The sequence below is a fragment of the Astatotilapia calliptera genome, chromosome 15 (assembly GCF_964374335.1).
Source record: "Astatotilapia calliptera chromosome 15, fAstCal68.1, whole genome shotgun sequence".
In the NCBI taxonomy this organism is placed as follows: Eukaryota; Metazoa; Chordata; class Actinopteri; order Cichliformes; family Cichlidae; genus Astatotilapia; species Astatotilapia calliptera.
The window spans coordinates 6,383,188-6,411,130 of record NC_137436.1 but is presented as its reverse complement, the minus strand read 5'-3'; the positions used below and the strand labels follow the sequence as shown (position 1 = coordinate 6,411,130).

At 40.5% G+C, this 27,943-nt stretch overlaps 1 protein-coding gene and 1 long non-coding RNA gene across 27 annotated transcripts in view; one reads left to right on the top strand and one right to left on the bottom strand.

The window, feature by feature from the left end:
• epb41l2 (erythrocyte membrane protein band 4.1 like 2) overlaps window positions 1-17,657 on the top strand; it is a 48,660-nt gene extending 31,003 nt beyond the window's left edge. For 5 of the 26 annotated variants that reach the window (XM_026193835.2, XM_026193830.2, XM_026193832.2 and 2 more), the window contains exons 11-26: window positions 72-224; window positions 333-430; window positions 830-1,002; window positions 1,835-1,920; window positions 5,784-5,834; window positions 5,999-6,034; window positions 6,768-6,827; window positions 9,512-9,676; window positions 10,773-10,988; window positions 12,291-12,359; window positions 12,774-13,442; window positions 14,521-14,649; window positions 14,906-15,004; window positions 15,169-15,249; window positions 16,483-16,594; window positions 16,947-17,657. In XM_026193835.2, the coding sequence (XP_026049620.1) occupies window positions 72-224; window positions 333-430; window positions 830-1,002; window positions 1,835-1,920; window positions 5,784-5,834; window positions 5,999-6,034; window positions 6,768-6,827; window positions 9,512-9,676; window positions 10,773-10,988; window positions 12,291-12,359; window positions 12,774-13,442; window positions 14,521-14,649; window positions 14,906-15,004; window positions 15,169-15,249; window positions 16,483-16,584 (2,187 nt within the window). In that variant the 3' untranslated portion in view covers window positions 16,585-16,594; window positions 16,947-17,657. Of the gene's footprint in view, window positions 1-71; window positions 225-332; window positions 431-829; window positions 1,003-1,834; window positions 1,921-3,443; window positions 4,754-5,783; window positions 5,835-5,998; window positions 6,035-6,767; window positions 6,828-9,511; window positions 9,677-10,772; window positions 10,989-12,290; window positions 12,360-12,773; window positions 13,443-14,520; window positions 14,650-14,905; window positions 15,005-15,168; window positions 15,250-16,482; window positions 16,595-16,726; window positions 16,866-16,946 lie in introns of those variants that run through there. The other 21 variants (XM_026193831.2, XM_026193834.2, XM_026193839.2 and 18 more) reach the window with 21 other exon arrangements.
• Window positions 17,658-20,032: 2,375 nt separating this feature from the next.
• Window positions 20,033-26,056, bottom strand: LOC113037128 (uncharacterized). Its single transcript, XR_003274585.2, has 3 exons — window positions 25,732-26,056; window positions 23,397-23,584; window positions 20,033-20,614 (listed from the first exon to the last, which is right to left on the bottom strand). It is a non-coding gene; the product is annotated as an uncharacterized LOC113037128 (long non-coding RNA).
• Between the last annotated feature and the right edge of the window lie 1,887 nt (window positions 26,057-27,943).

Here is a 27,943-nt window from a genome sequence, read left to right as displayed (position 1 = left end):
ATAAATAGATGGTGTTTACAACAAATAATTAATCAAATTAATATATGTTATGCACATTTGTATCCTCACAGGATTCAGAGGGTGTGGACATCATGCTTGGTGTGTGTGCCAACGGACTCTTAGTCTATAAAGACAGGCTTCGGATAAATCGCTTTGCTTGGCCCAAAATACTCAAGATTTCATACAAGAGGAACAACTTCTACATTAAAATCAGACCAGGAGAGGTATGTATGCACACACGAATTAGGTTTACCTAAGCTATTTATTTTATCAATGTGCCCTTTTTACTGTTAAGAAAACGTTTTTTTTCTCACTGATATTGTGCTTGATAGACGGAGCAGTTTGAGAGTACAGTGGGATTCAAACTCGAGAATCACCGAGCTGCCAAAAGGCTGTGGAAAGTCTGTGTGGAGAATCACAGTTTCTTCAGGTAGACTGATGCATCCATACTGCCTCTGGAGTCACTTGTGTTATTTTTCTTGAAAAAAAGCTGTGCATCTTCCCAGGAAGTCTGTGAAGAAAGCGTATCTCAAAGTGCGTATTTGTTGCCTTAGACACAGCAGAAACATCCATATAGATAAGCCTGATGCCCGTGTTTGCTTTGCGTGTGTGCACATTTGTATGTTGTGTTTGTAGAGATGCCTGAGTATTTCTTTCATATCCTGTTCAAGGAGGAGTTGCCTGGAAGCATTTTGCTTTCCTTACCCATAGACTTATAAATGTGATGATCAGTGTTTCATTGCAAAATAAATTAATCTGAATAAGCTTTAAAAGTCATGTTTCTCTCCAGTACCACCTCATCTCTCTCCATCTCTCTTTTTGTCACTAGGTTAAATGCACCAGAGCCTCCTACCAAGGCCCGCTTTTTGACTCTGGGCTCAAAGTTTCGTTACAGCGGGCGAACTCAGGCCCAAACCCGCATGGCCAGTTCCCTCATAGACCGACCGGCGCCCAGCTTTGAACGCACGTCTTCAAAACGCATCAGCCGCAGTTTGGATGGAGGTAACAGACATGAATGCAACTGAAAGTGAGGCATATTTGATATTTCAGCTTCATTCTGAACTACGTCGAATGAATGGACAGATGGAAGGAATGAGGGGCAGATGGAAGTAGGGTCATGGATTTAGGCATTGCGCAGGGTCGTGTGCATGTCTGTGTTTGTACTGATGGTAAATGCTCGATGCCTGACCAGATACAGGAAATAGCTGGAGCATATGTTTCCTGTCACACAGTGAGAGACAGAGAGGGAGAAAGAAAGAGCTGAAAAGAATAAATGTTCTGTGGATCAAAAGTATGAAAACTTACAACAGAACAGCAGAGTGAAGAGAAAAACGCCAATTGTTCGCATTTTGTCAGCACAAAAGTTGTCATTAACATCAGATTTATAAATAACTGTAGTAGATCATCTCATGTAGAACGGTAATAAAACCAGCGTGTTCTCTATGTCTATAGAACTGTGATGTGGTTTTGGCTTTACCTTCTTTGCCTACACATTTGTTTTGTTCTGCTTTGTTATGGAGGGGTTCAAGATTCCCAGATTCCAATTCATGCAACTGTGCACCCCTGTTTAACATGTGGTTATACTGTTAGCTGATATCGCCCCCTGCTGGGTACATTATTCTACTGCAACTTGATGTTTTATACTTGAGTTTATTTTGGTGCATTTACTCTACTACACGTTTTTGATTTTATTAAATTTTTTTAATAAAAGAAAGCTTTTTAATAAAGCTTTTATTATTTTATTTTTTTAGCAATTATTTACTTGTTATAGTTATGCAAGTTTTCAATAAGTAAATAACTGTGATTGCCGTTTCTTTTGTTTCTGATCGCGTAGCACCAATGATCAGCATAACTGAGGCTGGCAGAGAATCAGCTGAGAATGGACGCGAGCCTCACCTGGAGCTCCACTCTGACTCAAAGGTGTGTTCATAAATCAGATGTAGCATTTGCAGGTACAAGAACAGAAATACGAGATAAAAATAGAATGTGTGTAGCTCAGTTCTATTTTTTTTTTTTTTTTTTTTGGTTGTTTTTTTTAATTTATACCAGTGAGTCTATGTTGTCCCATGGAAACGGTCTGTTATATCAAATAGAAATACAGTATGTACTGAGAGCTATAAATCCAGAGACAGTTTCTGCTGTTTCTTGTTACTGTTGTAAGATAGCAGTGTTTGCTTGCTTTATGTTTCTGTGAAACGATGAATATGTGTATTTTCTTTTCTGGGTTTGCAAAACTGTGACACTAGAAGTTAATCATGTGTAAACATAACCATTTACGCATCACTGTTGATAATTTGTGGCGAGTCTCCTCCACTCTGTATGTGTGTCTGATGACGATGACTTCTTAACCGTGGCAGGTGAACAAAGTCTGTTATTTCTACTCTACATGTCCCCCGCTACTCATTTCATATGCAAGTGGGTTCGATCAATTAAAGTCGAGAGTTGGGCCTTTTTCAACGGTTTTCACTGGAATCTACAGCTACAAATTCAAATAGATTTTTCTTTGTCCATTTAGTGATCAGGAATAAGTGACTACTGAGACACTGCGATATCAACCTTATCTAAGGCCAGAGGACAGCTATTAATTTGCCTCCACAAAATGTGAATGTATACAGGAGTGGTAGAGGTACATAAACCAACAAAACGAAGAAAGCCTCATGTCTTCAGTCTCATATTTTTAATGGTTTTCTTATCAACTACAACAAGTCTTAACAGAGCAGCTTTTCAAGTAGTCCAGCATTTTGCTCTATTGGCCTAACTGCTGTCCTCTACTGAGGAGCTGTGTCCCTCTTATTCATAGTGCTCACTACTAACTTGAGCCCGTCTCTGAACAATAGATGAGTATACACAGATTACTGCTGTGTGCTGCTGTGCATGCCTCCTGTTCCAGCTCCCTTTCCTCACTCCCTCCCGTCTCCTCCTTACCCTCGCTCACATCCCAGCACTCTGGACTTGGCACCTGTCTTGGCCCTTTTAGTGGTGACACACCCTGTTGATACTTTTTCTGCCAGCACCTGTGCCTACTGTTTTCTGCACCTATGCTCTACCCTGCTATGTTCACTTGTAAGCGATTGTGGCGTGTTGTTCACTGACTAATGTTTTGTCTCTTTCCCTCTCTCTTTTTTCTTTCACACACTCCCTTTTTAAAAATTTTATTTCTTTATTTTGCCGTTCTCACACCTCTCTTGCATGTTGCCACTTGTTGCTGCCATTTTATGAAATCTGAATAATTTTAATTTTTGCACTCGATTATTTTGATTTGTCATTTAATTTTCATTTCTTCATGGCTTGCTCCTTCACTTTGCGGGTGTGTGCATTCGCCGTTGTTTGATCTCACCCATCTATCCACTCTCTGGCTCTCTTGTCATATTGTGCCCTCTCTCATTTCCTGCTTTTTCTTCCTCTCCTCTTGTGTCTTCCTTTAATTCTTCCCTCTCCATCAGTCAATCTTCATGTTCCCCCTCTCCTTCTCCTCATCATCCTCACTCTCATCCATCCCACCCTCCCTCGACTCCATCTCCGAGCTTGACCACGTCCTTTCAGATATCTCCGAAGATGAAGATCGTATCGACGACGTGGACTCGGCACACACGCTGTGGACCCTCCCCTCAAACACCCTGTCCTTCTTCACTGATCAGCAGTTAGCAGATCTTGAGCAGCTCGCACAAAACCCATCATCCTCCCAAACATGCTCCTCAGAGATTTTGAAATCTGTGGAGAGCTGCCAGGCTCAAACCAGAGCAACAGCTGGACTGCTAAACTGGCGAAGCTGGTTCTCTCTGAAGGGTGTGGTTAAATACGTTTCTTTTGTGTTTGGCTTCCTCTCCGTTTCAGGAAATGGAAACATGTGTCTGGCCACAGGTGCATTTTCAAGATTAATGAAGAAACTGCACCTTTTTTCTCCTGCTTTGTTCATGATGATGTTTAAGTGGGTTCCAAAATTAAATATTTGCACCATCACTGCCTGGAATTATAGAGTCTCCAATATGATTATGTCCAAATTAGATCAAATCCTTAACATTTTGACATTTAGATGGACTCATTTGGTAGCATTTCTTATCCAGCATCTTCCTCCAAAGATCAGTAATACAGTTGCTGCTTTATGTTCTCGTCCAGCTCAATTGAGTTTACCCAACATATCTTCTCTCCATCCATCAATACTCTCAACCATTGCTTCCCTCTCCTCTCTCCCTGCTCGCCCCTTTTCTTTTCCATCTTGCGGCTCTCTCCCTGCCTTCTCTTGCTCTAACCTCATTGCATCTGTACACCGCTACCTCCTGAATCCCTCCCCTCTGTTTCTGCCTTGCCTGTTAGTCGTCTTCCTCCTGGCAGTGATGCTGACAGCAAGCCAGTCTGTAGTCTTAGCCCTGATTTTAGCCACACCCCTCGGTCTGACCCTGTGCTACTTGGAGAAAGTTGTCTCCAGTCAAAGAAAAACCGCTTTGCCAGTGTTTCTCGATGACGGGCCCGATGATCAGTCTGAGAATCAGTTGAGCTCTGTTTTCAACAGGCAGGCTTCTCCTCTCACACCAACACACACGCCTCCTCGCATCAGGCACCGCACTAATACAGAGGCCACCTGGATGCAAGAGATGTGTGATCCAGCTGCATAAAAGCAACATGTATACACCTCCTGGTCCATATTCCACTCCCTCACTTTGTGTTTGACCTCTTTTTGAATGCATATGATGTCTGTCACCTCCTTTTGTTCATTTCCCCCACCAGCACTTCCTCTAGCTGATATATTTTTTTTTCTACCTCTTAATTCCTTACCGTGCAAACCCCAGTGTATTGTTTGAAGAAACAGAGTAGAATAAGATTAAATTAAGAGTTAGAACAGTGAGAAGACATTAAAAATGTATAGCACAGAGACAAATATGTACATTGCCAATATAGAGAAAAGGTCACTTTATTAAGAGTTTAAAATAATGTACAGAAATTGAGAGGAGAGCAGAGAGACTAAAAAAAAGGCAATGGTAATGATTAGTGATGTTCAGATCATTGTCAGAGTAGTTGCAATTAGAGGTTATTAATTGTAGAGCTCTGTTGTGGTTGCTCTGTGTAATATAAAACTGCTTAATGTCCCTCTAATCAGATGTGGTGACGTAATTATATAAATTACATAAGTGCACTTTTAAGGCAGTATCGATTATTTTTAAAAGTTATTTTCAGTTGTGTAGTTCTGCATAGAAAGGGTGATGCTGAGTAACTAATAGTTGATCACATGTTAGAATTGTACATACAGTTGCCTCCAGATGCCTATAGCACCTGCAGCTTATTGCGTTTGTGTATAATATGTAATAAACATTAAGACTAAACAGTGTTACACCTGCCCTGATCCCTGACGTTCAGCACTCTGTCCTCTACCTCTCTGCACTGATCAAGTCATTTTAGACAAAACTCTTCTAGTGTTTCTGTAGTACCCATCCTGTAAACCTTTAACAGTTTCACTATTTTGGACTTTGAACTCATTATGCAGCTAAGTATAAACGTAAAGCTGTAAATATAAGGCTGCCTTTCAGTCATATGATAGAAGTATACACACACTGTAAGCAGTTAGTAGCACCTTCTGTCTCCAGATCTTGACCACCTCAGCATCCTTTCCTGTTACTGTTCCAATGGGTTTGGTGCTAAGGTCACATGACCAGCAGTACTCCCTAACACTAAAGGTTGCTGTGGAAGAAAATAGCTTTTCCCATCATCCATTTCACTCTTTTCTTTCTTCGTGCCCTTGCCTCCTTCATTTTGTCCTGACTACCATCACCATGACTACGACACTGAAGGTTACGGTGGTGGACGTAAGCCCTGGCGATGCAGAGGCCATGCCCTCCCAGGTCTGTAAGGCCTGTCTTTACCCAGCATGCTTTGCAAATATTAAAGAGATCAGAATAAATTGACATTATGCAGCTAAGAACTAGTGTGAAGTGTTTATAACATTGGTTTTATGTTGCAATGGAGCAAACCTGTCCTTATTGTCTCCTCGACTTTACCTCACCAGCACTCACCTGGATCCAGTGAACTTGGCCCCCCTCAGGTTCATTCATCTTATTGGTTATTTGGTTGTGCATTGGCCTGTGGCCCGTGTGGGTTGGTTTACTGGTTGGGTTTATTCTTTTCCCAGGGTGAAGTTGCCCTGACTTGAATCTATGGAGGTAGTTTGGGGTTTCTTTTTTAAACAAGAACCAAATCTGGAATTTTATAACCTTAAAAAAAAGTTATTGACTCATGTTGCAATAATTTAAATTTATACCTCATGCTCTACATTTGAATTCCAGATTGGGTTTGACTCTTAAAAATAGATCTGGGCACTTTCACCCAACTGTTTTCACTTTCAGATGCTCTGCTGTGGCTTACAGTTTCAGTCTGGTTTCTGGTTTGCACCTGAGGTTCTTTTCGTTATTTTTGAGTTTTCCTGAAAGCGCAGTGTGGTTTTGATGGTTTGTGTGAACATCTGTTGGTGTTTTGACTGCTTTGGATTTTGCATGTTTACCATGGGTACGAGTATCAACAACTGTGACATTCATGTGGAATACCAAAATGAAAACATTTGTGCTTGTACCCATCATCCAACGTTCACCCGAGACATTTGGGACATTTTTGGTGTCAACATCTCACTTTTTTTTGGTTATATGTAATTTTTTTTGTTGTTTTCATTCTGTTAGTTTTGTTTTATTTTATTTGTGCACTGAATTTTCACCATACATTTATTAATTTCTTTTGAATTAATTATTATTTTTTTCATTGTGTGCTGTATGTCTGCCTTCCAGAGTTCGTTGAGAGTGCATGGGGACAATATTTATGTGAGGCACAGTAATTTAATGTTGGAGGTTGGTACTGGTATTGTCCGATGGCTGATAATGAGACCTACATGTTTCTGTGTATTCTGACGCCATCAGATCTACAACTATACTGTACAAGACTGCTGCCCTCTCGCACTCTCAGGCTCTGCGTGCATGCCCGCATGTGTTTGTGTGTGTGTATGTTTGTTAATCAACTCTGTACTCAGGTCCAACATCAACAGTTATGATCTTGGAAAGTTGAAAACATTTCAGTGCTAGTTGTCCTCATTCACATGGCAGCTCCTTTGAACAGCTCAACTTGGAAATTTCACTGTTTTTGTGATAAAACACAAATGTCACCTAAACAAGAACCCAATCAACATTTCTACATGTGGAAAAACTCACAAGTCATCACCTAATTTGTCCCAATTCAACTCAGATATTTGGCATCTTTCAGCTTGATAATGTAGTTTCCACAGCTCTTGAGTTTGTGGGGTCTCTGTTTTACAAAAAAAGAGCTCGCTTTCTTTATCTGTCAGCAGTGGATGCTAAAACAAGCTACAAGAAACCGCATGACTGATCACACATTTCATACAATAGTTGTAGTTTTGTGCAGTTTTTGTCCTTTCATTTTCTCGTTGTTAGTTTCAGATTTGGTCTTTTAAATTTCTGTAATATTAGTCGGAATGTTAAAAATTATATTGCATTAGAAACAACACTTTGTGTTGGTAGTTAACTCAGTCTTAATAAAATATTTGGTCCTTATGATGTTTGAGTTGGAAACCTTTGCCACATGAAGAAAGACTTTTAAATAAATACATATTTTTAACATTTGTATTACATAATAAATTTTTTTGTTTTATTTCACTCACTTAGCTGTTGTAATGTAATGTTACTGTTGCAATGGCCAAATATTTAATTTTTTGTCTGGTCACTGAGTCCTGGGACAACACAATGAGAAAATGAGCTTTAAATGCACTACTGAGATTGTTTACAACATTTAGCCGTTATTTGATTCTCAGTAGTCCTCAACAGTTTGAATTAATCTAGCCAAGTATTATGTGATGGTTATGTTTGTAGCCAATGTTGTCTGAGGGATAGAGATGAGATTAAGGGTGTTCCTGACAGATATAATCCCCAACTAAACACTAAAAAGATTTGCGTATGTGCACAACAGCAACATCAGCCTCTTTAGACCTTTATTCTTCTCCTTGCTCCTTGGAATTAGTTGAAGTTGTGTCAGAAACCTCAGTTTTGTATCTGCACAACAGTACAGCAGAAATGGGCTCTTGCAGAAAATTTCCTTGACTGAGTGTTCACAATGGCTTCTCTGTGAATTGGACTAATGGTGACTTAAATGCATGCTCTGTGCATGTTGATTGCAGTTTTTTAAATTTTATCTTGTTGTATTCTGGATTCTCGATTGGTCAGAAGTTTGATTATTGCCAGGCAGCTGTGTCTAACCTGACTAATCCAGCCTCCCTAACACACATGAGGAGCTTTCTTCCTGTTTTCTGGTGATTGGCTGCCAAAAAGTCAAGTGATCTGTGGTGTGATAACATACTAAAACAACAAAACCTGTGTGTGAAGCATGGGGCTGATAGTGATCCGTTGCACTAGAGTAGTCTACACACTAATCAGTGTTAGCTGAAATGTTAAACGTGGTTAGAGCAGACTGAACAAGTATTTTTCTCCTCAGTATGTTGTGCCAGTGTCTCTGTGTTGGATTAAATCCTGCAGCCTTCTCAGTACATTAAGAAAATTTGTCTAATTTATCTCAATTTCATGAAATGTCTCCATGCTTGTGTGAATGAGATGAGGAACAGATGGAGGCAGACCTGGTGGAAAAGATACCTGATGTGTAACAAAACAACTATTACTAATGACATTAAAGTCAAATGGAAAAGTGAAAACTAATACTAAACTAAACAAATAAACTAATAATAAGTAAGCAGTCAGATAGGAATAAAGGGTAAGGGAGAGGCAGACTAGCACTACCAGCTCCATGCTCTGCAGATGCCATTCCTGGTCTGTTTTAAGGGAAAAGTCCTTACAAGATGGTGGGCCTTGTTTCACTGCAGCTTGCTGTAATTCATAAGTAATCAGCCGTCATGCACCAATTGTGAAACAACTCCCGTAAATCAGTATTTTCAGTGATTATCAAAAGACAACTTAGCTGTTTAAATGTCTTATAGGTCTTTTTTTACACTACATTTCAACCTGTCGCAGATTTGATGTGACAGAATTTGCTGATAGTGTGATACAGTCAAATGATCAAAATCACCGATATTGGCTGATATGTGGGTGCATCGCTAGTGATAAGTCATGTATATGATTTCAAGGCTTTTTAAACAATGCTGCAGTGAAGCACGGCGTCCATCTTGTTTCCCTTCATATTGACAGACTAATGTTCCTGTGACCACAATTTTTCCCTCCCCGTCCCTTTCTCCTTTTATCCTTCCCCATTTCTCCTTCACTATCCCCCTCCTTCTTTTCCTTCCTTCCTTTTCCCATCATTTTTCTGTCTCTTGATCTTGCTCTCCCTTTTTTTAAACTCTCCTTCTACTCTGGCTTTTACTTCCTCTTTTCCTCTTTACTTTACTCACATCTCTTACATCCCATGTTTCCCACCTTTCTGATCTTTCATCACTCACATTCATGTCATTCACTCTCTGCCTGCCTCCTACCTCCCCTTCCCCTTATACCTATCCTTTCCTCCCCCTCCCCATTAGGACCATGATAAGACCCAAGAAGAGGTTCTGAAACACCAAGCTAGCATTAGCCAGCTAAAACGCTCCTTTATGGAAGCTCCACCTTCCTCTCCTCCTCAGCCCAACCAGTGGGAGAAACGGCTCACCTCCTCTCCTGCTACGATACGTTTGCAACAGCAACAAGTGGTACGTCTGTCTGGATGTTTTTGTCACTGCAAGACACATGAACTGCAGATAGTTTAGTCTACAACAATAGTGCAGGCGATGGAGCGTTATGCAGAGGATTTCAGTTGTGTCTTTTGCTGTAGAAACACAACATTGCAGTCCCTGTAGTAAAAAAAATGTTTTGACCTTTTTTTCTAATTCAAAGTTTTCTTCTTTTTGTTTTGGAGTGCAGTCTGTATCACTACACCCACTGCTTTCTTTTTATCGCTTATATTTGAATGTTTTTTTTGGAGTGTGCCAACTTTATGGCAGCAGATTTTTAATCTGCACTCTGTTACTTGGTGCCGTGGTGGTGTTTCCACAGTGTGTTCATTATAGCTCATCCATCACTTAACAATAATTTCTGGGTTTTCCTTTGAAGAAAACTGACCAAACATCAATAACTGTTCATTCCCTCCCAGCAGGACTGATGTTACGTTGGAGTTTTGACAGCACATGGGTTTCTACTTCATTTCAGTTCTACTCAAAACCAATTTTCTGATTTCTGTCTGTTTCTAGTTTACTCTGTAATAGTGGTGTAACAATTCTTGAAATCCACAGATTTGTGCATACTTTGCACTTTTGGATCCCCATTAGCTGACATCATGAAAGAGTAGTAACTTCTTTCTCTTCTTTTGGCTTTTCTCAGGTTATCCTATTTAAGATCTTATCTTCTAATATACACTTTGAATAGGTCTTAGCATCCACAGGTTTACACACTTTACTAAGAGTGTTGCTCAACAGCTGTTTCCCATCCTATATTTACACATCCTTATAACAGCAATGCAAAAACTGCTGTTACACATGCCAAAACAGTCCTTTACTGTGAAGTTTGGCTAATATACACACAGGAAGCAGCTACTAGCTTAGCTACTCCTGTGGCTATCATAAGAAGTGACTTCTAGAACTGTTACACCTCTACTATGTAATCATAAAGCATTTCTTTGTACATCTGTATGCTTTTGAGGATGATTTCTCTTCTTTTGGCTTTTCTCCTATATAAGATCTTATCGTCTGTCTCATTTGTTCATGCTTCTGTGTGTCTTCTCTCTGTCCTTTTTATTGTGTGTTGCTATAGAGTCTTGCAGAGGAGATAGCGTCAGTTCTTTTCAGTAGACACACTGACATTGGACTTGATTCAACTGCTAAGGCTGCCTGCATTTTTCCTGAACCACCACTAGATGCTGTTAAAACTACAAGTTCAGCTGCTACTTCTTCTTCCGCTGCTGTCTGCAGTTTTTCTGCACCACAAAGGCCTCTTGCAACCCTATCTACCGCCCTCTCTGCCACTGAGGTGCTTTTGCTACTACCAAGCATTTAGGAGTCGCTTTACTTTAATTCAAAAACATAAACTACTCAGGATTGTTGGTTAAAGGGGAAGTTAATACCACAATCAAATATACATGTTTTTTCTAGGCTGTAGTGCTGTTTACTTCGTCTTGGCTGTGAAGATTTCTGCCCTCTTGAATATAATAGATCAACTGCACTTGGCTTGAGCTGCTCAACACACCAAAATTGTAATAATGACACATTTACTCACCTGGATGTGAACTCTATGAGCCATTTTCTTTGTACCAAACTACACCTGCCAACCAAAGCAAGGTAGATGCTTCCTTCTGCACAGTGATATGGCTAGATAAAACTACAATCTAGAAGAAATACATGTATTTTTGATTTTAGGGTCACCTGTACCTTTAACCAATCGTCTTTCTGTTTAACTTGAGAGTAAACTGACGTTTTGTAATTCTTCAGGTATCTAAGGATGCCTGCCAGATGCGTTTACAAACCAAAGGGGTTTAAGATGCCCATAATGCCTGCTGTAGATGCCGGATGAATGGTAGCGATAATTAGTTTGTGACGGCTCCATTCATCCCAAAAGAACGGGCACACAATGACCATAATGCATTTAATCTAAACCTACTCATCTATGAATGGGTGCATGGCTTTGTTTTTTAACATTTATTTTTCATATTTTATTTTGCTAGTGATTGTAAATATGTGTGAATTTAATGCTAATGTACTAATCTGCTCCGTTTTAGGATCTGTGCTTAAAAAATAAATATATTAAAAGCAGCAGGTATTGAAGCAGCAGCTTTCGTAATGTAAAAAGAAAAGCTGAAATGGCAGCCAAATAATGTGCTTGGTTAGTGGCTTTTTTAACAGGAGCTTTTAAAACTACACAAAAAGGTTTTCAAGTGAGGACTGAATCCATTATGATGTATTTTCGTGGTCGTCTCAAAGACACTGCTGACTTCAATACCACGCTTCTTTTGCCTTTTTATGTATTTGAAGATAACCTTTTTTATTTATTGATGTGGTATTCTCTTTAATCCATCTTTCATCTTTTTGTTTTACCTTTTCTTTTTGGTTCTTTTATCCCGTCTCTTTTCCCTGCTTCAGGGAACCTTATGCTTTATGGGGGTTGCATGAAAAAACAGTCCACCAGGCACAGAATAAGAGACAATAAAAGTGAGGGGGATTGGGCACAAATAACAAAGGCAGCCCATTCCCACATGCCGTGATAACAGACATCTTAATACTGCTAACATTGATGGTGTGTGATTAATAATGTCATGCTAACTTCTCTGTCACGCAGGTGAGTGTGCCCCAAACAGAAGCAGCAACAGCTGATAACACGATCTCTGATACCAAAGAACCCGCAAAGGTGGTCCTGACCTTCTTCTATTAATTCCTCCAACCCTACATTCATGACAATTTTTATCCATTACTTTCTTCATGCCTTCATTCATTTTCCACTTGCAGCTTAAATTTTCTGTTCCTGCTACACCCTTCATTATCTGTCCTCCCTTTCTTGTCTCTTTGTCAACAGTTCTTCATCTTCTTCTGTTGGTGTTACTTTATTATCTTTTAACTGAGCTTAATTTTTTCCCATTTGTGTTCAATGATCATTTTATTCTTTTGTTTTCTTGTCTCCATGCGTTTGTTGTTGTGGTGTGTGTGTGCGCATGTGTGTTTGCGCACTTCATTGTGTTTGTGTCTGTGAACCGGGTGTACATGCGTGCTTGTGTGTGTGTGTGTGTGTGTGTGTGTGTGTGTGTGTGTGTGTGTGTGTGTGTAGACAACCGAGGTTGAAATCGAGGAGACTGTTGTCATCCAAGAGATTTCCAGAGCTCCCAAACCTGGACTTGTCACGGTTGCAGCCAGTACCCCCGCTGCTCCTTCTGCAGAGCAGGAAATGAGGGAACAGGAAGTGGAAGTTCAAGAGGAAGCGGTGGTAGTTGAGGAAGCAAAGCCGAGGAAGGAAGAGAGCATTTCATCTGAGAGCGAGAGTGAAGAAGAAGCAGAGTACCATCCATATCTCCCTGTGTCCATCTCTCACACACAAATACCTGAGGAGAAGGAAGAGGAAGAAGAGCAGGAGAAGCAAGAGGAAGATAAGATGCCAGAGCTACAGGTGTTGGCTTCAGATGCTTCTTCTCTTCCAGCTGAAGTCATCCAGCCTGCAGAAGAAACCCGTCGAGAAGAAGTGGAGTCCAAGAAGGAGGACGACACAGAGACAGAGAAGACAACAAATGCCGAGGAAGAGAAAGAAGTTGAGCGTGAGACTGAGGAGAGCACAGATGATCCGATGGTGACGCCCGATGAAGCTCCTAACGGCCTCACCCTGCCTGAAGAGGGTGTGACTGTAATGGATGCTCGTGCAGAAGAAGAGGAGGAGCCTAAAATGAACGGAGAGCCCTCGCTCACTGAAGCAGAGCCGCTGCCACAGGTTATTTGTTGCTCTGAGGTAAAGTCTTCACTGGGCCGACTGCGGAGCTTCCCCGGGCTTTGATCCCTCTCCTGCCAACTATAGAAACACCCACTTTTTTCCTTCCCTGCTTTTGAGAGCGCCGGTTTCCTTCCTGCTTGTGTGAATATTTAAGCCCCATGTACATCCTCACACTCATCTTCATCCTATGAAAATTAAAGCTTTATATTAGTATGCTCAAAACTGCCGAAACCAAGGAGCAGTGCTTTAAAGTTACAATTCACCACCATTGTTTTGGTGTTCATATTAATTCACCTACATGAATATTTTCAGTCTTTATTTTAATTTACATAAACATACATTTGACTTTCTTTCATATCTGCTGTTGTCAGATACCATTCATACCATTATCATGTCCCACGCAGTGTGGTGTGTTGCTACTGTTTTTTTTAGTGTTGTGAAGTAAATGGGGCCTAAGTGGGAAATGCATGGTGCTGTTAGGTGTGTTTTTGTTTTGTTTTGTTTTTCTTTTTGCTTTGCATGCTGCATTTTGATATGTGCGTATCCTCCGCGTGTTTGGCAGTGATGCTCCTCTTTCTGTTTAATTGGCGTGTTGTGGTCATCACAGAGACAGTGTTGTGGAAATCATCATTGCCAACCACTCATCTTTGTACCTTGTTTACATTATAGTAGCTCTTTGAGTCCCGCTTGTCATATTGGCTCATTTTTTTATGCACGTTGGTACAGTGCTAGGCTGCATGTGAACGCCAAAGATATCTCCATAGTTGTCCTTTGCCATAGCTCTTTTTATTACATTGCATTGCAGATGTTGTCTTACTTGTGTTTCTCATGGTTTTGTCTGCATGGCTTTTGGAGCTCTTGCTTCTGTGCATGAGTTTTGCTGCAGTGGCTCACATGTGCTGTTTACATCTACATGTACTGGTGTTTCCTGCGCAAAAATATTTTCAAAATGATTATGATAGAAGATGATTTTGAAGACAGATTTGTCAACTGCATAGATAAAAATTAATTTTTTTCCCCATGTCTGCCTCAGGTTTAATATATTAACTCTCTTCCCTCCCCCCACTCCTCACTCCTCTCTCTGCTCCCTCCCCAGCCGCCTGTGGTAAAGACAGAAATGGTGACTATATCAGACACGTTTGCAGCCCAGAAAACCGAGATAGCCACTAAAGAAGTGCCCATCGTACATACGGAAACCAAGACCATCACATACGAGGCTGCGCAGGTGCAAACACGAGAGAGAAAAAAAACGGAGAAGCTTGTTTAGTTTTTCCCCATGTGTGTCACCATCCGTGGTTCATATTGTTTGTGTGAAATATTTAGGCCGATCGTTGCTACGTCAGCATTCTCCATGTTCCAAAGTGCTTCCTTTCTAGCTACAGTGCATGACGCCATCTTTTCATTCTGCTCCTACAGGAAACGTGTTTTATTTATTTATTTCTTTTAAACATCAGCTAATGATCTCTTTTTGTCTCTCTCAGTTGGATGGTAATGGTGATGGTGAGCCTGGAGTGTTGATGACTGCTCAGACAATCACCTCTGAATCTTTGTGTACTACAACAACCACACATATTACCAAGGTACGAACAGACACACACCCTAAAACACACACACGTTCATTTCTGTTGAGCCTGTGTCTTTGTGACATAGGGGACATAATTTCATTATGCTATCTTAATTTAAATGCTGTACTGCAGCCATTTGCAAACTTCCCAATTTGAAATGTGGTGATCTTTTGTTGCAGACGCTAAAGGGCGGTCTATCAGAGACGAGGATTGAAAAACGCATCGTCATTACTGGAGACTGTGACATCGACCACGACCAGGTCAGTTTTCAGGGATGCAGCCTTTCCCCTCTGCTTTGCCTCGTGTTCCAACAACTGGGCTCATGGGGTCTTTTCTTCCCACCAAACGTGGATGGTGTGAAAGTCTCTAAAAGAGTCATCTTAGATAAATAAACCACATCCAAGTCCAAACTTGGCAGCTTTAAATTTAAGATCCTTGTTCTGCAGATTGACTCATAAGGAAATAATTTTCTCTCATTTAGAAGATTTAAGAGAATAGATGGGTTTCTGGGACATGTCAATCATGTTACTTGCAGTCTTAATGCTACGTTTTATTTTTGAATCACTTATTTGACACACGCCATCAGATCCACCCATATTCCACTCATTGTTGGAATCTGCTGCTGTGACTTCTTCACCACATCTTTTCATGTATAAAATGTTGGCATACTGCTTTTTTTTTTCCTCCTGCAGTGACTAATTTCACATACTATGTTTTTCTGTGATTGTCACATTTCCTCAGTGACAATCAGAGTACAGTAAAATACACACTGCACAGAGGAGATCACATCTCAGTTAGTCCAGTCCAGATGTATGAAAATTAACCTTTGTAAATACTTTAAACTAGCTTCCTAAAGACCCCAGCAAAAATAATTGATCCATTCTGCCAGCCTTAATTTGAGCCATCTCTTAATTATCAATTATGCAATTTTTGTGCACTGTTTGCCAGATTCAGATACTTAAAAAGCAATACTAAAAAGTCTCATTGTCCATATTGGGGTGTAGCGATACAGGTACTTAGGCAGCGCAACATTTATTGAGAGTGGTTGCTAGCAGGTTGCCACAGTCTCCAGTAGATAACATGGAAAACTCCAGAGAGATCTTTTCACCTGTGTGAATAGCTTCATGGGAATTCATGTCAAACTGCATGTAGCCCTGAAATGTTTGGGACGGTAAATGTCTCTTTCATCTCTTTGCATGCTCGTCTTTTTGTTTAAGTTGCCTGTCTGGTTTAATTCGCTGGATTTACACAAAAACAACAGATTTGGATATCACTGAGATGGGTTTTATTTGAGTGAATTCTTCTTCTAAATGCATTTTACTTGATCCGAAGAAGTAAAATGTCACACTGACCGTAAATCCAGCACATATGTCTTTTTCTGTTTGCTTCTTCTTTTATTTTTCATTTAACTCCACCATTTCCCCCCCTCCTTCCCCCTCCACTGCCTGCTGTGCTCGGTGCTTCCACCATGTGGTTGCCCATCGGTACTGCAGGCACTGGCCCAGGCCATTAAGGAGGCCAAAGAGCAACATCCTGACATGTCTGTTACCAGAGTGGTGGTTCATAAAGAAACTGAGCTGGCTGAGGAGGATTGACTGAACTCAGGTAATGATAAAAATAGTAGCTTATCATCATCATCATCATCATCATCATCATCATTATCATTATTATTATTATTATTATTATTATTATTATTATTATTATTATTATTATTATTAATCTTTTTATATTTGATAGGGAAAGGTTTATTTGGCGGTGCATGTGGAGAAGCTGCTAAAGAAACCAGCTGCCATCACACATGCTGCAACAGTTGAAAAGAGAAAAAGGGAAAAGGAGGCATTAGATTTTGGAAGGAGTACAAGGAGAACATTTTGATTAGGAAACCAGTGTCGTTTCATCATCGCAGTCCCCCAGGCTGATTACTCCCCCACCCCCCACCCCCTCTCTTTTTCCCCAGAGCTGAAGGGCCCGTCATGACTGTTTTTTCTTTGTCGAACGACCTTCATCACCCACGACGATCAGCCTTGACTGACGGGAGAGGAGGAGGAGGAGAAGAAGAGGAGCTTAAAGAACAGGGAGAGAAGGGTTTGACAAATGGACCGAAGTTGCCATTCTCTTCCTTTCTTATTGTCTGTGGTGCGATCTAAATCCCTCACTGCAAAACCAAGAAAAAGAAAAAAAAATCTCTCATTGTTTCTGAGGGAACAAAAAGAACCACTTTGTTAGCATAACAATTGTAGCTTTTTTTTTTTTTTTTTTTTAGTTGTGCTTTTTCTGTAACTGTTTTATAAACAGATGATAGCATGTTTGTCCTCTATCACAAAGATGAAACTAGGGATGCACTGATAACCAATCTGGATGAAACTGTATCCTGCATTGATCATTTTGTACCAGTACTGATGACCTTCAGCTAATGTTTCTTACAATAACAGCACGCTGAGATGCTCAAGTAGAGAAAGCTTTTTATCATAACAGTGAGGTTATGCACCTGTACTTGGGTTCCGGTGCATTGGCATAGAAAGGTAACTTGTTAAATTACAGCTCCCCCTCTTGCTTCATGGTGATGTAAATGGAGAGTAATATAATAGTTTATAAGGAACATGAAGGAAACAGGGTGTCACAACTTGGTCTGCTCTTTTTTTTTTTTTTTTAATTAGTATAACACACTCACTCTCACATATTCACAGGTGAATGGTAGAAACGTTGCACCTCACATTATCACTTCTACTTCCTGATCATTAGAGAAGAGCGGGAGCTGTAACTTCAACATCTGCAGGAGAGTCATCCAGGTCTTTTGGTTCTGTTATTTCTTTTTTTTTTTCCCTGTATAGTTATTATTCATCCACATTCCTTGTGTGTGACTAGCAGCCGAGTGAGTGCATTTTCAGTTCAATTCACTTTTTTTGCTAAACTGGAAGAAGAGACGGGTTTTGAACATTTTAAATAGGGTCGGCGAGCTTCAGCAGTAGTTCGAAAATGTAGGTGGAATAAATTCCATCAATTTTACAGTTTTAAATTTTTTTTAAGCTAAACTGAAGGTGGATTTGAACTGAAAATGACAACTTCTGCACAGTAAAAATGAAGGTTATCAATGGGAGCAGCTTTTCACTCCCCAGGCTCGTCCACTGTACGACACTAACCATTCCCGCTGGGCCTGAGGGGGAGCGAGGGAGACATAAACTGACTTTGGATTGGGAGACCGGAGCTGTAAAGTGAAGGATAATTGGGAGATTGCCCGATAAGTACCAGGGAATAAAAGAGAATTTGAATAATAATGCATGTTTTCTTGTATCCCACAGTGAAGTATTTTAATATTCTGAAGGCTTAATGCATAATGCAAAATTAACACTGCTATTTAAATTATTCAGAATGAGTTTTGTGCTCCAACTAGCACAGGTACCAAAATGAGGATGACTTGAAAGCAGCTCAGACTCAAATTAATGCAGCCTGCTAACTGCCAAGGAGCCCGTTTGCCGCCGTAGTTCAGCTCAGTTCATCGCCGGCTTCTTTTCATACCTGCTTGATATGATAGAGTATGGGATTAAATTCAGCATGTCTTCACGCAGTTTAATCTTCCAGGAGTCTCGAGTGAGTCTAGGTAGGACGCTACCACGTCAATTGGTTTGAGAGCGTGTGGACTATCTCTGCTCATACAGCGCGTCGGGCTGCTTTGTAACTGTTTCACTACAGCTAAACGTTTCTCTGCATGTTCTTTTTGTTTTTATTTTGGTTACATTTCATTCAGCCGATTTCCACGTTGTTCACCACAAAAAAACCGCAACGCTCTGAATCTGTCACCACACTTCAAACTGAGGCAAAAAAAAACAAAAGTTACAACGCACCAGCCAAAATGCAGTTTAAAGGGAAGTGTATCAGAGGGTTTGAAGTGCTCTTGAAACCCCCTAAATGGAAACTCATTATGTTTTATTCATTTTCTGTCCTTTTACTCTGCAAAAAACAAAAAAAGAAAGTGAACTAAATTGTAGCTTTGTGTAAATATTGGGGGCATTAAATGTGCTAGGTGCTTGGTCTCGTGGATTTATTTTGACGCGCATTTTTAGCATAAGCAGCAAAAAGGCAAAGTCATGTTCTCCTGAAATTTAGCTGATTGTAAGTGAAGAAGTGCCACTGATTTAGTATAATAAACATTCCACCTTAGACTGGTCTGGATTAATCTACGTCTCCCTCTTTGACTGGACGTGTTTTAAATGGGAGACAAAAGGATATTTTATTTCATTTTTAGAAATAAAAAAGGAAGAAAAAACTGCTAATCAGCTTTTTAACTTGATGAGTAATCACTGCCCAATTTGACCCATTTTAAAACTTTTGTAGTTAAGCGTGCTCATCAAACTGAGAGCTGAAGCTTTTTTAAAATCAGGAAACGCAGGTCTGAGCTCTACTATGCAGTTAAATGACATTCCACGAGGGGGAAGCTTTAACCTCGAACCCTCTTGTAAAGAGACAAAGCAGCAGAAAAGCATTTTTTTTTTCTTTATAAAAATGTAAACCGTGCAACACTAGGCAGCTTTGGAAGCTTTTGATGTTCCAAAAAACAAACAAAAAGAAAAAAAGCCTTTGGTAATATCACAGTGACCACATTTGTAGATTTTTCTTTTTCATAATTTCTCATCTTTTCTCTGTGATCTAGTTGTTTAAAGGTGGGATTTCTTGTTCCCCCTCCATTTTGCATATTTGTAAAATTGTTGCAGTGTCGTTGTTTTTTTTGAAAACCACTACAAATGGAAATCTCTGCCACTGTTTTCCTTTTTGTACGTTTAGCCCCAGCTTTAACCGCTTTTCCGGGTTCTTCTGGGCTCTCTTAGCCAATCACATGAGCTTTGAGGCTGCGGAATCGGATTTTCCCAAATGTGTCATGTTACGTTAGGTTACACCAAGAAAAGTTTTACCAACCTCTACGCCTGTGAATCCACATCAGAGAACGTTAAATCCACATGGTGTCATAGCAGGTTATAATTGGAGGATCCTCTGAACACTTAAATCTCAGGCTTTGTTTCACACTCTGGAGAAACGGGAAACCAGCACAGTTTTTATATTTTATTAATAAAATAAAACTCACACAAACAAAGGAAACTTTACAGAAACTCATTTTGGAAAACCTACCAACTGCCTCATTGCTCTCTGTTAGCTAACCAGTGATCACCAGTAGGGTTTTTTCTGTCTAGCAGCTTAAATGTCTTGTATCTCCCCCCACACAGCCACTCCTCCCCCCTGTGTAACACTGTTTAAATAAAGGATTGTTATACTCGCTTCATTTCCTCATTCATTTCCTTGGAAGTGTGATTGAAAATGTGTGCAGCATATTTATTAGACATAATACCTAAAACTTAAATCCATGTGTAAATTATGCTTTTTAATTCATGTCAGTCGGGTGAGGCAGACGACGTCGGTGTCTTCAATGTCCAGCATGATGTGGCCCCTCAGGAGAGAGCACATAGTGTCATATACAGAGGGTGTTCCTTCATTTGTGTTAAAATGTGTCCGTTCATGACTGTCAGGCGCAGAAATGAGATCCAGCATTTCTTCTGTGCCGTCCTCTGTGGACATGCCTGTGGGTGGCGCTGATGGAGCTTCTGTCCTGCGCTAGCTTCAACAGATCAGCGTCAGCTGTGGATGAAAGATTAGAGATGAAGACTAAAAACAGAAGAAAACTGGAATGTTATGAGCTCTGTGTAATATTTTAGTCTTTTTAACATTTACTATTGTAACTAGAATGAAGTTTAATTTTGTTATTTATACAATATTTTATATAAGTTTTATATATACACTTTGAATTAATTTAGACATTATTTTCATCAGTTGAAATCTTGGTGCCACAGGCTTGTCATTTCAGTTCTGCGTGGGGCGATGGTGTTGGTTAACAGAATGGCCCAGGGGAAAAAGCTGTTAGTGAGTCTGGAGGTGTGGGACCTGATTGACCCAAGGCACCGACCAGAGGGCAGTGGGGCAAACGGGTGGTGGGTGGGGTGCAAATGGTCACCTGTGATGACCCTAGTTGTCAGCTGACCCTTCTCACCCTGGACACAGTCTGTTTGACCTGCTCCCCTCAGGCAGGAGGCTCCGGTCCATTCGCACCAGAACCTCTCGCCATAAGAACAGTTTCTTCCCCTCTGCTGTTGGACACATGAACAATAACCATATGACTGTCCCCGCCACTAACACATGACCCTACGCTGTGTCACTGCATCATTTCATGTTTGGCACTGATCACCACCTGCACTCATGTATATATCTTTCTACGTAGCACTCATAATTCTTATTCTCATGTATATATCTCATGTATATCTCATGCACATATCTTTCTACATAGCACTTTTAATTCTTATTCTTACTTTTATTTTTTTTTCATGTCTATTTAAGTGCTATTTATGACACTATGTTTGCACTGAAGCACCGCAGCAATTTCCTAATGTTGTAAACCTCAACATCTGGCAATAAACCCCATTCTGATTCTGATTCTGATTCTGATTCTTGAGACTGGAGGATTTAAGGATAGCCTCCAGGGGTGGCAGAGGGTAGTAGATGATTTTTCTGGGCAGTGCTAATTTACACTGCACAGCCTTTTTTCCCTCAGTTATCAACTGAGTACCAAACACCCAGGCAGTATAGGAGAGCACGCTCTCCATTCAAGCAAGGTAGAAGGCTGGCAGCAGCTTGTGGTCCAGGTTGTTCTTCCTGAGGACATGGAGGAAGTGCAGCCACTGTTGGCCCTTCCTTACTAGAACATTGGTGTTGTGGGTCCAGGTGAGACCAGTGGAGATGTGGGTGCCCAGAAACCTGAAGGTGGAGACATATTCCACCTGTTCTCCATTGACCATCTCCAATGAGATGGGAGTGGAGCTCTCTGCGCCTCTATTACGAGTTCTTTTGTTTTAGGGACTGCCTGCTGTGCTCGGTGCTGCCACTGTGTGGTTGCCCAGCACCAGGCAAGTACTTAGGTATAGTAGGCTCTGCTTAAAAAATGCTCAGTTGGTGTTAAGAGGCCCCAAACTGTGCCATGAAAATATCCCCTACATCATTATAGCACCAGCAGCAGCCTAAACTGCTGGTACAGTCTGATGTGCTGTGTGTTCAGAGATGCTCTTCTGCATACCTTGGTTGTAACCAGTGGCTATTTGAGTTTATGTTGCTTGAAGAAGTCTGACCAGTCTTCTGTAACATCAACAAGGCATTTTCACCAAGGAAACTGACGCTCACTGCCACTTTCCTTTTTTTGTTTTTATCTTTTAGCAATGCTGGTACCTTGTGTGGTACCAGATGCAGGCTTTTGAACTGAGTGCGTATAACAATTCGGCACTCAACAATTCACCTCTTTATGCAGTGTCCATGTTTTCCAAAAAGAATTTCAAACTTTGACCACAGAACAGTTTTCCACTCTGTCTCAGTCCAGCGTTCATGTTCACGTATGGCTTCGTCTTTGCACAATAAAGCTTTAACCTGCATGTGTGGATGGCACAGTATTCACAGACAGTGATTACAGGAAGTGTTCCTGAGCCCATGAAGTAGTTTCCGTGCCAGAATCATGTCTGTTTTTAACACCGTGATGGCAATTAACCTAATTAGTTGCTAAATGTTCCTCTGGCTTTTTCTTTTACTTTTCCAGCCTTTTGTTGCACTTTCCCCAACTTTGACACACATTACTGCCATTAAATTCAAAATGAGCTAATATTTTTCATCAAATAGTAAAATGTCTGTAAAACTCTTTCTACTGTTGTGATTTGCCATCTAGAACACAGACCCAGATTTGTTTCTCACCAACATAAATAGAAGCTTTGTGTAATTTGAGCACCACTGACAAACAGTATGCGTTTGATTACCTGTAAATGATTGTAATTAGCATGCGAATAAACAGCAGACAATGTAAAATCACAAAAAATTGCACACTTTCTTGCTTTGATGCCCAATCACGCCCAGCAGTCATTCCCACATGATTGTCTTTTAAAAACGGGTCACAAAAGAGTCAGATTTTCTCAAAAAGCAGCTGGAGTTCCCCATGATTGATTTTTCTACACATGAATAATCTTTTTATTAATATATCCACTTTGAACCAGAGCAGATGGTGAAAGCACAGCCATGATCATAACAGGATGTGTGTACACGTCTATGTTTTACGGCCGCACAAAGAACAAATGGGTCCGATTTAGCCGGCAAAAGCAACACCTGTGCACACATATAGATGAAGGAAAAGGCATGTTTCCAGGTTTTTCATGTGTTGAGTAATCTAAAGCCTGTGGCAGTCCTCTCTCACTACGCATCCACAAAAACCAGGCCAGTGTAACTAATTGTCAGAGTGTAGTTTAGTTTGGGTTCTTTGTTGTTTACCTGTGGGTCACGTGAGTTGTAATATACTGTTCAAATAATACTGTGAGTGAGTATGAGAAATGCCCACCCTGTCTGAGTTTCCAACTGAGGAGGATGATCAGTGCTAGCAGCAGCAGAGAGACAGACAGGAAGAGCATCAGTCCAAACAGCCACACTGGAAAAAAGCTGCCTGCATCACTGTTTGACATCGTGATGCTTCCCTGCAGGAACAGAGCCAGATCAGCCCAGGGGGAAGTCAGCACAGCCATGTTAGTCCTGTGAAGCAACAGAAACGGGGAGAACATCAGGTCTGCTGTGGCGATATGATCACAGAACACATCAACGCGAGTACTTTAATGTGTCGGACCGACAACAGCTAAGTTTTAGGTTAAATAACAAATAAGTAACAGTAGTGCTGACGACTTTTCTTTCAGTTAAAGCCCAAAATCTCTTTGGTCTGCAGCTGCTTTTGTAGTATGAAGCATTTACTGTACAAGAAACGTACACTAGCAAGTACCAGCTTAACCCCCCACACCTAGTGTATCATATTTGATACATGAGTTTTTGAGACTAACCCCTCTGAAAAAAATAAATAAATAAATTTAGTAATAAATATTTTGCCAAAACAAAACCCAACAACAAATATGATATAAATTAAAACTCAAATATGTGAATTGGCCACCTCTCCCTGAGCCTGGGAGTTTTTCCTTCCCACTGTCGCCAAAGTGCTTGCTCATAGGGGATCATGTGATTGTTGGGGGTTTCTTTGTTTTATTATTGTAGGGTCTACCTTGCAATATAAAGAAAATAAAATTCAAATAAAATTGAATTGAAAATAGAACTTTATTTTCAGAATTACAATTGCCTGGCAATTATTTCATGGTTCAGGCTTTAAAGGGTTAATAAAAGCAGACTATTTTTAGTAGCCAAGCGTGTGTATGCCAATCAAAGGTTGGAATAAACACCAGACATCAAATAAGAAACGTGTTCCAAATTTCTTTTAAATCGATTTCTCAGTACAACCATTCTGTGTGTAGTTTTCGCTTCTGGTTGATTGGTTTTAGTTAAGGGTGGAACTGAATAAACTTGTATACATTCTCAAACCAATGATCTTAGAACATACACAACCAGAGTAGCTGTCCCTTTGGATCAGATTCAGAATAAACTGTATTGTCATTGCACCGTATGGTTAAAAACTACAACACAACAAAAAGGGACATATCGGGGAACGTCTTTGATCAGCATTTAATCCTGATAGGTTTTCTTTTGAACTTGCCTAGGACATGCTGTGTGCTCATCAGAGGCAACCGCAATCAATGACCATTGCACAGCTGCAGGCTGTACTCATCCAGGAATGGACATCTGGACACTACACAGATGGGTGATTGCTTAAATATGTATTTCTATATGATTAGAAGTGTAAACTGTGACAATGCAACACTCCAGACTTGCAGCAATGTTGCTTCCATGCTTGGTGTTAAAGCCTCTATAGTCTAAATTATGGATAATCCTTTGCAGTCATGACATTTATATATTTTGTGTTTCAAACACTGGTTTTGATACAAAGTTTAGAATGATATTTATTTAAAATAATAATTCCCTGCAGGTTCAGCTAACCTTGCTGAAACTTGAATCATAGTTTTCATCCCTTTCAAGCGGCCTTGTCGGTCTCAGTGCAGGTTATGAAATGATAACTGTAACATGTAATCTATTGTTCGAGTTCCTTCGCACGTGTTTTCCCTCATTCACATGAACATGTGCTTTTATGGATTCACTTGTGTCCATGTACACACAGTGCATTTGGAAAATATTCACACTGCAGAGTTGTTACTTTTTTAAAACAAAGTATCGAGGGAAGGCTGCGACAGCTTATGTACACGTTATAAAGTTGTTTGATTTTTAACAAAATTGCAGTTTAAAGCTATGTTTTCCCACTTTCTCATTATGGGGTGAAATAAAAAATAAATCTGTTTTGGAAGAAGGCTGTATGATGACAAAATGTGGTCATGTGAGGTGCTGTGAGTACTTTCCAGATGCGCTCTGAGTGGCATGTTCCCAAAAGCTTTGTATTAGGAACAAGACTGTTTGATCTCGGTCATGGTTTAGACTAAAATACAAAAGTTCACGGCAGTTTCACCACTTTTTTTCTTGGTTGCCTGGGTTACGTGTCCCCTCAGAGGAGCGTTGAAAACATGCACGATGCAAGCAAGAAATGTACTTCCACTTAAAGTACAGTTCATACAGTTCATGTCCACGGACAAATAGCTTGCACATTTGTGACTGTTTCACTCTTTGGCCATGAAACCTTGTGCTCATTTTGTCCATACGAACGTGTACAGTCAGTACAGATAAAGCAGGATCACCTATACAAAACATGAATCACACTCACAGTTATCATTAACACTACAACCAAATCTACTTACGGTTTTTAGGCCCCCAGTAATGCAGCTTTGAAGGCCTTTAGGTGGAAATGACCTACAGATGTTCTCCAGAGATTAATGAGTTTTGTCCTTGCTGACGTTAAGCTGTCTTTTAAAGAAATCAGTCAGTTGCTCCTGACGCCGCTGAGATTATGCAGGAAAAATAAATCTCGTGTTTTTATTTCCACAGTGAGAAAATGAGCTAAAAGAAGTCCAGTTCTTTGTTTCTTCTTTTTAGTGTGTTTGCTTCCTGTGTTTCTCTGTCCCCGACTCACTTTGATTGGGAGAAACAGCACTGCTGTTGACAATGTGAACTTTGTTCTGTTTCAACAGTCGAACCGTGTGATTAGTAAGATTAGTTTTACTGGACCGTGTGTGTGTGTGTGTGTGTGTGTGTGTGTGTGTGTTTAGTAAGAGGATTGGTGCATGTTACTGTATGCACTGGTGTCCTTAAACCGTTTGAATCTGGGAAATAATTTACATGTTATGCTTCTGTGCTTGTTTGTGTGCACTGTGGCTTTCTGCAGTGTTGATCATTGAACCTTAGACCTTTGTGCTTACTGCGTCATAAAAGAAAACCTCACAACACATGCAGTTTTTCAGCTGTTCTCTCAACTCTTTTGCCTTTCTCTGCTTTCAAACACTCTCTGCACCAACAAACACTGATGCCGTTTTGGTTGATGGCATCACTGATTAGTTTCAAACACAACTGATAACCGTAATCTGGACGATATCACTACAACATATCCATCCATCCATTCTCTTTAGCTTATCCTTATAAAGATTGTGGTGGTGGAGCGTCTCAAACAGGCTCTAGTGCTGGTGAGCACGGGGCCCACTAGAGGATGTTGGGTCCTCAGGCCACCCTCATGGAGTCTGTTTCTGATGGTTGCTCAGAGACTTTCACACCAGTGGCCTGCTGACCATGCCACTAAATCACAAAGAATGCAGTACTGAATCAGACAGTTTGCATTAAAATGCAGAGATACATGGCATGCATATGCAATCTGTGTAGGTTCTCTGTCATCCAGGTCATGGTAGTCTAAGGATCTTGAAAATAAACTAGCTGGACTTCTTTAAATTTCGTGAAGATGTTTCATCTTTTATTTTATCTAGCTACTTAGACATATACAATATATCTCCGTAATCAGTCACAGGCACAAGTTTGTTTTTTTTCTTGGCTCACAGGTCACACCACACTCACCACAAACTTTATTGGGTACACCTATTCAGGTGCTCGATCACACAAATATATAATCAGCCAGTCACATGGCAGCAACCCAATGTATTTAGGAATGTAGACATGGTCAAAAAAACACTGAAGTTCAAACTGAGCAACAAATTGGGGGAAGAAAGGTGATTTTGTTTAGTCTGACACGGTTCTGCCACATGGTTGGTGCCAGACAGATTGGTCTGACTGCTGATCTACAGGGATTGCCCCACACAAATATCTCTAGGATTTACAGAGAACTGTCTGAAAAAAAAAAGATCCAGTTATTGGCAGCTTCCTGTGTCAAAATACCTTGTTGGTGTCAGAGGATAGATGGCTTTGAGCTGATAGGAAGGGAACAGTAACTCAAATAACCACTCATTACAACCAAGGTCTGCAGAAGAGCACGTGTGATAGTACAAAACATTATACCTTGCAGCAGATGAGCTATTGCAGCAGACGACCACACTGGCTACACTCAACTTCTCAGCCAAGAACAGGAAACTGAGGCTATAACTCATCCAGTCTCAACAAAATTGGATAATTCAAGATTGTCCATGTTACTTAGCTTAGTTAGTTTCTTGAACATGATCCAATAGAGCACCTTTGGGATGTGGTGGAATGGAGGGAGCTCTTGTAGGGTGTTCATGGTCTGTAGTCGTCTGTATCCATAGTGGTCGAAGAAACAAAGAGTGGTGAACCAGTGACAGGGTCATGGAGCGAAGTTGGCCCCTGTGGTCCAATCTAACAGGTGAGCTACTGTAACTCAAATTGCCTAAGAAGGTAATGCTGGATCTGATAGAAAGGCAAGAAAATACACAGTGCATCACTGTTTGTTGCTGTTTGGGCACCAACACAATATTAGGCAGGTGGTCATAATGTTATGCTGAGTGATGTATCCTTGCTTGTATGTGACAAAGTTTAAGTATCTTTGTCCTTTTTGCAGTTTGACATTCTGCTTCCAGTCTCCCCATCAAACATTTAAACAGAACATTGCTTTCAGGC